This window comes from Dysidea avara, chromosome 8 (assembly GCF_963678975.1).
Source record: "Dysidea avara chromosome 8, odDysAvar1.4, whole genome shotgun sequence".
Lineage (NCBI taxonomy): Eukaryota > Metazoa > Porifera > Demospongiae > Dictyoceratida > Dysideidae > Dysidea > Dysidea avara.
Window position 1 is genome coordinate 19,246,394 of NC_089279.1, and position 12,402 is coordinate 19,258,795.

At 35.8% G+C, this 12,402-nt stretch overlaps 2 protein-coding genes across 8 annotated transcripts in view; one reads left to right on the forward strand and one right to left on the reverse strand.

Moving 5' to 3' along the window:
- Window positions 1-12,402, reverse strand: part of LOC136264458 (uncharacterized) — a 96,603-nt gene that overhangs the window by 40,048 nt on the left and 44,153 nt on the right. The gene's annotated exons all lie outside the window — the stretch shown is intronic.
- LOC136264457 (neurogenic locus notch homolog protein 1-like) overlaps window positions 1-12,402 on the forward strand; it is a 44,848-nt gene that overhangs the window by 21,525 nt on the left and 10,921 nt on the right. For all 4 annotated transcript variants that reach the window (XR_010705124.1, XM_066059196.1, XM_066059197.1 and 1 more), the window contains 3 exons: window positions 3,271-3,594; window positions 8,262-9,992; window positions 10,474-10,711. Coding sequence is in view for 3 of the 4 variants with exons in the window: in XM_066059196.1 (XP_065915268.1) it covers window positions 3,271-3,594; window positions 8,262-9,992; window positions 10,474-10,711 (2,293 nt within the window). In the remaining variant the exon portion in view is untranslated. The remainder of the gene's footprint in view (window positions 1-3,270; window positions 3,595-8,261; window positions 9,993-10,473; window positions 10,712-12,402) is intronic.

Here is a 12,402-nt window from a genome sequence, read left to right on the forward strand (position 1 = left end):
TTAGTAGTGCTGTGAAGCCCTTTAAACACTGGAACTGTTTATCAAAAAAGCGCTTTGATGCAGGTAAGAACAAGTGAGTTATGAGGCTTTGAAAATATCCCATACATTTAGTATAGATACAGTACGATATGATTCAGGTGAGCAAACATGTTTGCAACATGAAAACATGCTTGTTCTAGTACAAAACATTGGGAGTGAACACACATTCACCTCTTTGATATTACTATATTTGGTGGGGGCTCAGGTAAATGCGTACTGACTATAAGCAGTTATAGCCATACAATGACAATAGTCTAACATACTAACTGTCTCAGAACTTCTAAAATGCTGAATTTTCCTGTGACCATTCTAGGCGCCTAGAATGGCATCTGTTGTACTGTACATACATATGCTTCAAACTCCACTGTGTAACTTGACCATCCACTCATTAACTTGCTCCACTACTCAATTGTATAACCATAATAGCTACAGTTGCCAATAACAGTAATACTGTAAATGAATCCCGAATGTTTTCATGAAATAACAATCTTGTCACATATTGGTAATGTATAATATACTATATTCATACACATATTTACAGATTTGTAGTAACATAGTTACCATTCAGGAAAGCATTCCCTCAAATGATTATCAGTACATAATTATATCAAGACACACGGAACTATGCCGTGCGGCCAAGAAAGCCGGCGTGCCACACCATGAGTATATTTACAGGAAGAAACAAATATGATTTTCATGCAAACATAGCTCTGTGCTCCCTTCTCAAGTTTGAATCACTTTTATATTAGAAATTCCCCCCACCTTCAGCACTCCACATACCAAATTTTAGCAAGATTGCTTGATGCAATCATGAAATATAAGCCTTCACAAATCGGCTAAATTTCTTCATTTTTCTTTGTTTAGGGGGCTAGATTATTCTTTTCACACACTTTACAAAAGTCAGTATAAAATGCAAATGTATATCTCAATTTTCTTGAGCTTTGGTACGTGTGAAGAACATACTATAGCACAATCACATACCAAGTTTGGTGCAAATCTGAGTATTTGTCATAGACATAGAGCTATGGACAATTATTTGTATTAAAACAGGTTGTAGTTTAAAAGAAATTGTGTTGATAGCTACAGAGTTACAAGGCAAAAACCGAACAATTGTAAATTGCAGGGTCAAAATACTCTAATAGAACAGTCACTGTGGGGTAAAAAGGTGCATGAAAAATGTCTAAAAAACTTACCAACATTTGAACCAGGGACCTCCATACTGAAAACCCAAATCCTTAACCACTGAGCCACTGCTATCACGGCTGATCACCTCACTTAATTTCTGCATTATAAATGAAAATTCTACTCAATATAGTGAAAGTTCATAATTTCGTAGATCTACCAATGTAAATACTAGAACATTCTATGTGTGTTCTATTAGAAATTCTCAAAAATGTGCACTGTATTATATAGAACACTACAAGAGTAACCAAATAAACTCTGCAATCAAATAAACTCTGCAATACAATGTTATTAAAACTTCTCCATCAAATCAAAGTCGATATTATAGCCATTTAGTACAGATCGATGTGGTAGTACACTACAAGTAAGACCTACTCACGCAAATCGTCATCATCATAATCATCATAATAAGTGCTATGCTAATAAAACTTGCAAAAAACAGGCTGTAAATTTGTATTCTAGCATAAAAGGTGCAGGGTTTGCTTTGTGAAACTTGAGCAACTACAACTTAACATGTTTTGCATGAAGAATTGAGATACTCTAACAGAATGGTCACTACAAAATATTATAGAGGGAAATTTTGGCAGGGGTAAACTTTGGCGAATAGCAAGCTAAATTGCATTTGGCAAATTCAAGCTCAATCTATAGCTATAAAGATACCAATCGCAGGTGCTAAGGGGTAATTGGAGGGGTCGAATTTGTAGCAAATTGCCAAACTCGCCAAAGTTTTCCCCTGCCAAAGTTTCCCTCTATACAGTACCTAACTTGGAAAGAATTTACTTTGTTATAAAAATAAATACAGGCACTGCATATATGTGACTGGATCTGCAGAAACTGGACATAATTGCATCAGCCTAAATTTACAGCATAAAGCACTAAATACAATGGGGTAAAATATGTGCATATTTTCAAAGAAATTCTGTAAATTTTTAAAAGTCTTGTTTATCTGTGAAGAGAAGATCAAACAATAAAACCCTGGATATCTCAAACTTATTCCCCTACTCAAAAGGAGTTCGAAATCTTTGTTTTATTTCTGTACGCCAAAAGAAACGTAAGTTATGGTCACTTCTTTATGTCACTTCGAAGGGATGGTATACTTTCCTACTAAGTATTGTTGCATACTATACTGAAGTTACCTATGCATAATAATTGTGAGCCGCTAAACAAAACCTGACTTATTTGCATTATTGGCTATTTTGTGGTACAATAACCTAAGTTGTTGGATTTTCATAAGTAAGTGGCAGCTCTTTGAAAATCATATTGCCCAATAATTGATAGTTCATTCTAGTTTGTTAAAAAAAATTTTTTTTTCTAGAGCATAGTATGAAATACACGTGTTGCTGTGACTGCTGTATTAGAGTATCTCAATCTCACCACTCAGCTATGCATTAGATTAAGCTAGTGGGCGTGGCACAATGCTTTGTTTTCATATAGAGCTAGATTGCGTTCTGATCTTTTAAAGGTGCATGGCAATGACAATTGTTTTTAAAACACAGCTTAGCTGCTGCTACCCAACACTACAGTCCGTTAAGTACCTCAAATAGTTTTGTGGCATCTAAATGCATAAATACATTCTTTCAAGGAAAGCACTGATACAGAAAGTTAATGCCTTGCTATGATTTCCATGAAGAAGATTAATTAAGATAAAAGGAACGGCAAAGTGCAGAAGGCAGACATTCATCAGAACTACAAAAGGCACATCACACCAGTGAGTTTGGTGTAAAATGGTACCTGCTTTGTTTGGCATCTAGCTTTGCAATTGTGGTCAGCCAGGTGATTTTTAAAAAAATTAATATCCAGATGTTTGTAAGTATGTTTTCTTGTTTTAAATGCTGTAATTGATGCTGACTGGAGTAAGACTATTCTGTTAAGGTGATTTTTGCCATGTACAGTGTGATATTTTAATGATGGTTTTTATATGCGGTTTTCTAGCAGCCTGCATCAGTGTGACTACTGTTTGATACTTAACATGTACACATATTAAATGACATACTTAATGCATACATTTTAGCATGTGTATGTGGCATTAATTGTTATGCATTTATCTAGTTCCTGTTGGCTACCACACAATATTCAATGCTACACAATATGAATTTGATGTCAATGTACACTCTCCTGTTGGAGTTACAGTGTTTGAGGCTCTTATCATTACTGAAAATCCTGATGACATAGCTATTCTAGATTTTGTATCTCAAGGATTACCACAACAGTTCTCCTTGACTTCATCAAATATGATTCTAACAATTACACTGAGTGCAGCTCTAGATCCAAATGATGAAGAAGTGTTGTATCATTTTACATTAACATTTATTGCAGTAAGTATCAGTGAAGGGACACTAAACCAAGATGTAGAGGTAATTCTCTATGAGACTGGTAAGTAACTATATACATAGAAACCATTTACTTGTGATAACAGGTTACTGTTTATATATAATTATTATGACTTAATTATATTGTTGTTACTTGTTAATGTACTGTTCTTAAATCTTAAATCAGGTGAACTCCCACTTTGGCTGACTGTGGGTTCGCTTAATTTGCTGAAATTACTTTCCGAAAAATATATGTGTATATTTCTATATTATTTTGTTTGTATTTCTACACTCGAGCAAGAATTTGTAAGCTAAAAGCAGCCTGCACATGAGAAATGAAAGCTATTAGCACCTGTATTAAGCTTTCAGGCAGGTAAGCGTTAGTGGTTAATTCATGCTATTTTGAAATACAAGTGAAGTGAGAATATGAGGACAATGTGTGAAAGTCTTTCCCAATGGGCTCTATTAGATTCAAACAGCTGTAAGAGGCCTTGTAAACTGCAGCTACCAGGAATGATGTATCCTTTCAAGTTGAAAGGGGGCATGTCCCCTTTGTTTTCAAACAAAATTAAGAACAGCCATGAGGCAGCGTGTAGAGAATTTGCATGTGAAAACATGATAGATAAACTACTGTAAAACAGCCGAAAAGACTCTTCTTTGCATTAAGTGGTTTACATAAGATTTGCTTCCTTAGTGGTGTATAACAATGTAATTGGTGAATTACAAAATAATTGGATAGTTTTAAAATAATATGTTCAATCTTCTTATAAAACAAGGTGAGAACAAAGCTACAATAATTAATAGCATGCTGTATCACCGTACTGTTTAAGTAGGAATCCCCCTGAAATGACGTGTGTTGCCAAAAATATTGCCTTATAAAAAAACCAGCTTAGAAACTTCTTATGCAATGAAAATCACTCTCACGGAATAATATTCATCCATCTAGCACCTAATGTAGCATTAAAAACAAGAAAATGCTTACTGGCGGTTGGATATAGAATTTTTTAAAATTCGTCAAAACTCAAAATTTCGTCTCACTGCCTCACTCACTCACTCACTGACCACAGTCGCAAGCCTAGAGCCCAAACGAAGCAGCACATGGTCACCATTTTACACCACAACAACAAACTCACCAGTGGGATGTGCCTTTTGGGGTTCCGATGAGTGTATGCCCTGTGCGCCTTGTCTTTTCTTTTACCTTCAATCAGGCTGCTTGTCTTCTTCATCCAATAAAACCATATCGAGGAGTTAATTTTCCAAATCAGCACTTTCTTTAAGCAGCATAATAGACGCCACGAAATTATTTAAGGTGCTTAGACTACGCTACTGTACGGAGGTACCAGTACTCCACGATACGTAGGTCACAACATCACACCCATTCTTTATTCTGCATATTGTCGATCTATCAATAGAGACCACGATGACTACCCCCTTTTACGTTACGTAGCTGTATTTGTGACCACACACCTTCAAGTTGGTAGGCTGATTCGAGCTCGGATTTGAGATTCTCTATCCTAATACTATGAATCGATCAAAACCATGATGACCACACACCCTTTTGGGTTATGTACACATCTTTTGCAGGCTGACCCGAGATACTCTAATACAGCAGTCACCCTAATAGAACAGTCACATGTTTATAGCTAGCTGTATGCTTTATCAAAAAACTAAACAAACTAGTATATTAATTTAAAAATGAAGTTTTTTTGTGTTCAATGCCAAAGTAGGGATTTCCCACCAAGCTATACTGTAATAGCTACCATTGGTCATCTCTTGTTTCACTACTTTTTATCGCTTGGATTCCTACTTCATTTTTAAATTTATAATTTTTAATATACTATATTAATATATAAAGAGTTGTTTAATTCAAGGATAGTATTTACTGGGCACCTGAGTTTTTGAGGTAGCACAGCATCTGATTCAACTTGTTAAACCAGGCAATTCCCAATGGGCATGCACCATGCTTCCTAACATTTGTTTTGGGAAACTGTATGTCTGTGCATCTGTCCATGCCTGCACCATGTGAACAAACAAGCCTTAATCTACAGAAAATAAACCCTCATTCAATAAATGAATTAAACCTTTCTGTACTGTGTTGAGGGTTAGCTTTCTTGTATACATACTGTTTCATCACATTTACTTTAAAGGTGTGTGACCCATCACTGACTCCGCTAAGGATTCTTGTATATCTACTTAACGACTGAAAAACAATGTACGCAGCAGGCCTACCATGAATAACTTGTCCACTTTGAAAGAGGGAATATCTTCCTGTAAACACAAGCAAACATTAAGAGCAACCTTGAGGCTTTGTCTATTAGAGAATTTTCATAAGAAAACACAAAAGACAAACCACAAAACAGTTGAGAAGAACTTCAGTGTTTAATTTGTGGTTTAAAGTGGTTTGTTTGAGTTATACTTCCTCAGCAATGCATAGCAACATAATTCGTGAAATACAAAATAACTGGTGAATTATGAAATTTTAATAACTAATCAATTTTAACTAAATAATTTACATGCATTATTGCAAAACAAGGCTAATGCAATAATAGCATACACCAGGGGTGGTGGAGAAGGGGGGGCAAGGGGGGCTACAGCCCCTCCCAAACATATTATGGAGGGGCTTAGCCCCCCTTAAATACTTGTAGCTGGTATACTGAGCTTCAGTTATAAAAGATCGATATACTCTAATAGAACAGTCACCCTAACATTGAATTCTAATAGAGCAGTCACCACACAACAGTCAAGCCATATTCTGTGATAACTGCTACAATCACTCTGAAATTCAATCTCAGTTTTCAAAATTTTCCTGTGGGGGCATGCCCCCAGACCCCCCTAGGTGCTTCGCATGTTAGTGTGCTTTGCTCACTAAGTGAGATGTACCCCTATAGCTTCCCAGCCATGCAGCCCCCCTGAAATAAAGTCCCCTCCTCCGCCTCGAGCATACTTTGTGGTATTTCAATAATTTATACATAGTTGGTTAATTTAATACTGCGTGTATGGTTTTTAGAAGTAGCACAGTATCAACTTCTTTCAGTAGATAAATAAAGTGCCACTTCAATCAAGTAATTGTGGTGGAAGCTGCACAGGACTCAATGCCAAGGTTTATAAGACACTCACGATAAGGCATATGTAACACTGGCATGAGGGATTTGCCTGATATGTATGCTCAACTGCCCAAGGGCCACAGGCCCAAGGGCAGAGGGCATACATATTAGGCAAAAGCCCGAATGCCCCATGTTACAGCTAATATGTGACACTTCCCATCCATATCAGCAGGCTGATAACCCTGTACAAGGCATTAGTTACATTATTATAATGATATTTTAATATTGATTATAATATATTATAATGCATGTCTAAAAATTTCAATTATGAGTCAGCAGTTAGTATATACATACTTTCGGGTCACATTTGGCTATGATGAATGGACAAATCCTAGAGATATCACGTAGAATTTCAATTATGCAAGTTTAATGTTTTAATCAGTACTATTGAGATAGAATAATTACAGAGGCCTAGAGGTAAGCTTGCTTGTAGAGTGGTTACTTCGTGCAGAGTGGCAACTTCCTGATGGGGTGTGGTGTGTATTGGAAACATGTAGAAATGATTGGTGAATAAGCTCTAGCACTAGTTCTCAATGTTTTTCAACTCGTAGGATACTAAGCACTCTCCATCTGAGTGATTTTCATGGCAAAATCCAAGTTGTGCATACCAATCATGTGAGTATTGATCGGTCCCCACAATCAATTTTGGCCTTGATCGTTGCCCAGATGTAGCCCAGGCAGCTCCTTTGATTTGAGGTGTGAAAGTGTTACGATGAACCACTGAGTGAAAACCTGACTAGTTTGCATACCTAATTCTGTTTTTGAAATAAGTTGCTTTGAAATATGGTTTTACCACTTACACTGGTTTTACTGCTTCAGTAAACAGTTAAACAATACTTAAATTGATATACCGTATGTACCATCAGATTTGCCTTAATTTTCGTGGAGAGTAAGAATAATATATTTGTTTCATTTCTGTACCATGAAGCAAATTTGAGTTATGTGTGTTTGTTTATGTTACAGGAAAATGTAAAACTTTATCATTGCAATTTCTAAGCTTGAATAGCCTTCTTGCTTAATGCTTGGGTGGATCTAAAACTTGATGAATTTCCTAGCTTTTAGTGAACACAGTGAGACAAGCCCGTAGTCATGACTTATGAGAGTGCCTGTAACCTATTTACTGTGTAGTCACAATACAGATTGATTGTTTTTCTCTTCCTGCTTCTATAGCAAGAATTTTCACCAGATTGGGCTGATATTTTAACAGCCCATTGGTGTTTCCCTCTATATAGAGTCTTTTATGACTTCTTTATCGTGTAGAGTCTAAAAGTCATGAAAGAAGTTTGAGAAATATGCAAACTGATTAGATTTCTGCTCAACAGGTCACATATATTAATTGTATTATTAATGAGGGAAACTCTAACATTAGGTAGGTGCAGAAAAAAGTATAATGTTGACCAAATCATGCTAAATGAATAATATTCAATTAGAGCACTTCATGGATGTACTTGTTTGTCGTAGTCTTTTTACAACCTTCTATTTTGATAAACAGTGTGTTAAAGGCATATTACTCAGGTCAGCTGAAAAATGATTTTGTATGCAAGTCTAAAATGACAGATTTTTCATAACTCCATTCGGTGTAATGCCAGCTGTATTGTACTATTATTGACTTGTTCTTTGTCTACAGATCCTTGTGATATCTGTCCAGTAAACTCCACATGCCAACCACAATCAAATGGCAGTGTTATATGTGTATGCCTTGACGGTTATACTGGAATAAACTGTGAAATCTTACTTGGGTGTTTTTCTAATCCATGTATGAATGGTGGAAATTGTACTGACACAACTGATGGATTTAATTGCTCATGTCCTGCACCTTTAACTGGAGTATTATGTGAAGTTGACCTTATTGATAACTGTGACCCACACTCTTGTGGAAATGGCACCTGTACTGACTACATTAATTATTATAATTGTACATGTTTTGATGACTTCACTGGTTCTAACTGCTCTATTGTAATTGATAATTGTAATCTTGATTCCTGCATGAATAATGGAACATGTGTTGATGGTAATAATACTTTTACCTGTATGTGTTCTCCACCATGGACTGGGCTGACTTGTGATATTGATGGTGTTGATAACTGCAGTGATGTGAATTGTAACAATGGAACTTGTGTTGATCTAATAAATGATTTTATGTGCGATTGTGATCCAGGTTATGTGGGTAGACATTGTGAGATAGATATTTATAATTGTGAGAATATAACATGTTTTAATAATGGGTCGTGTGTGGACCTGGTCAACAACTTTACTTGTCAGTGTGCTCCAGGATATGATGGAAGACTTTGTGCTAATGTTACTAATGAATGTGACCCAGACCCATGTGAAAATGGAGGGATATGTATAGACCAACATCTTGTCTATACGTGTAATTGTCCACAGGATTTTACAGGAAAAAACTGCAGTGATAGAACTGATGACTGTATGTCTGATCCTTGTCAAAATAATGCGACTTGTATAGACGGGTTTGCATTTTACAGATGTATGTGCCCCACAGGCATTACTGGTCAAAACTGTGAAATCAGTCCGTGTGACCCCAATCCATGTGCAAACTCTGGAATTTGTGATGTACTATCAGAGAACAGTTACATGTGCATGTGTAGTAGTGGTTTTACTGGCAATAACTGTACAGTTAATATAAATGAGTGCGACTATGAACCATGTGATAACAATGGAACATGTACAGACCTTGTCAACGACTATACATGTAATTGTATATCTGGATATACTGGTAGGAATTGCAGTACAATAATTGACTTTTGCAGTCCTAATCCATGCAGATACGGAAACTGTACAAATATTGTAGGTGACTACATGTGTGACTGTGATTATGATTTTACTGGTAGAGACTGTGACTATATCTTTGAACCTTGTGATCCTAATCTGTGTGAAAACAATGCAACTTGTACTGGTAGTAATAATGACTTTCAGTGTATTTGTACACCAGGATATACTGGCAGGGTTTGCACTATAATTAGTGATGAATGTTCCCCTAATCCGTGCGATAACAATGGGACATGTACAGACCTTGTCAATGACTATACATGCAATTGTACTACAGGGTATACTGGCAGGAATTGCAGTACTATAATTGACTTTTGCAGTCCTAATCCATGCAGATACGGAAACTGTACAAATCTTGTAGATGACTACATGTGCATATGTGATTATGATTTTACTGGTAGAGACTGTGACTATATCTTTGAACCTTGTGATCCTAATCTGTGTGAAAACAATGGAACATGTATAGATGGATCTACATGTGGGTGCCCTAATGACACTGATTTGTGGGGTATTATGTGGGCACCAACACCACATGGAGATAAAGTTATTAGGATGTGTCCTAATTCAGAAGGTACATACTATATAAGGCTTGATGAAAGTAAAATGAAGGTTTGTGGTAAAAAGCTTCTAGTGGTTATCTTGTAATATTTTTTACATTGAGTTACAGCAAGAGCATGGAAATATACCTATATTTCTCCCAACTATTAAAGTGGAAACCAGTATTATGCAGCTCTAACATTCTCTTTGTTCAACTCCTGGCCACACTGGCTGTACACATTTCACAGTGTATTGCACAAGAGACAAATACTCACAGACATGTTATAGACTGAACTGATCATCCACAAGGATGATTATTATTGTTAGGAATTTATTTTCCCTTTACTTGCTATGTAGTCTATGCATTAAAATGTTTAATTTTAAAATAATGTTTCAGGGTCCTGTCTACAACCACAGCAATGTTTCTAAATTGTTTTCTAAATATTAAGTTTGATCACAAATGTTTAGTGTATTACTCCTCTGTGTAATAGTCATTAAATTGTTGCTTGCTATAGATCAAAATGCAACCAGGATGTGTGGTGATGATAACACCTGGAGTGACTCAGATGTGTCCTACTGTAGCAGTTTAGCACTTGCAGAACTGCAGATGGCATTGCAAAAAGATTCTCAGGATATTGCTACACTGATTGATTACACTATTGAATTAAGCATCATTATCACCATGGAAAATGCTGTGGCAATATTACCAAGAGATTTAATTGTTGGTAATGCAATTTTAACTTCAATTATCAAGTAAGATATTACTTTTGCTGTGCATGGTGTTATAGCTAAATCATTTAAAGATAAAAACTTGATTTCATAACTAAATTTTTGAAAAAGGCATGATTGTCTTATATCTAAATTTTGTTCCTAGACCTTTACATGAAAACTGTTCAACTTCTTGCATAGCAATAAATACCTTAACTTACTGTATAAGTGTGTACATATGTATGTGCAACATTAATAAGATGTCCTTTCAAAATTCTGGTGCACAAGAAAAGAAGCATCCTTATTTTAGATAAAGATGTCTTAGAAGTCTTGTATTAAGGATGTTGGTTTAGTTCATTTTATGTGACATTTAAGCAAATGTAAAATTCATTCACACAAACTCACATTCAGGTAGACGCATGTAATTCTATGCACGTATATGATATTCACTGAGTTATTTCAATGGTGGTATTTCAATGGTGGTATATACTAGTGCTGAGCGGTTTGATATTTCATAGACGGTACGGTATTGTCAACTTGATATTGCGGTATCACTAAATTATTGGCATACCTTAGTTTGATGCTATTTTAGACCTACAATACTAGATTTAGACACAGAAATAATCCTAAAAATTTTCAGTTAACGACAGAATTTTGTTGAAAGCCAATTGCAATATATTTCCAGCAGTACATATCCATTCATATGTGCTGTAAGTAGACTTCTTCACACAGGGTGTGTTATTTTAGCTACTAAAAGACTTGTGTTTTCGAATTCACGGTATTTGCAGTAGTTAAAAAATTGGACAGTATCAAAAGCAGATACCGCGGTTTAATTAAAATATTGTCATATTGCTCAGCACTAGTATATACATACATGTCTCTACATATTATTTGTCAACTTAAGCAAATCTATTGCATTTATTTAATAGTTATATATACCATGGCTGCAAGGGATTTGCTGATATATACACCCAAAGCCCGAGGACGCAGCCCAAGGGCTGTGGGTGTATATATCAGCAAATACCAAGCAGCCGTGGTATAAGTGATATATATCACTTGGGGTGTACTCACCTAATTGGTGAAAGAACTACTGAGAACTCATCCCGTTTGTTTTATACAGTAGCATCTGAAGATTGATTGTGGTTTTAATAGTGTGTGCTAATAGCCATCAGAATGTTATCCATACATTAAAATGTCATTAATGCGTCAACATGCAATGTTAGAAAACTTGCGATTATGGGATGGAGTTTATATGGTTTATTATTTTTGTACTAAGTTAAGGCAACTAACGTCACTATTGGGACAGCAAGTAAATTAATATATTACATTAAGTACTTAGGACTGTAAGTTACTAACTATAACCTACTTCATTGTAGCAGTAGTTACTGTAGCTTTGCTGTTCCGTGGTCTGTTCAAAGGCTGATACGCAGTGGGTAGAAATACGCACCCACGATTACCCAAACAATATTTTGTGGCTTCCTTATTCTTTAGTAACAACCAACTAGTCTATCTTAGCAAATATACTCAGCTTAGCAACCACTACAAAAATGAGTCCCACAATACAAAGCTCAATGTCGCTCAATATAACGAGTCAAAGCACATCGTTTCTTTGAACTGGCTGGGTATCAAAGTCATTTGCAAACTGCTTTCCCATATATGATATGCAAGTTAAACCCCAAGCGGAACCTTTGAATACCTACGCTAAAGTGGTATATATAAGATATATACAGTGGAAC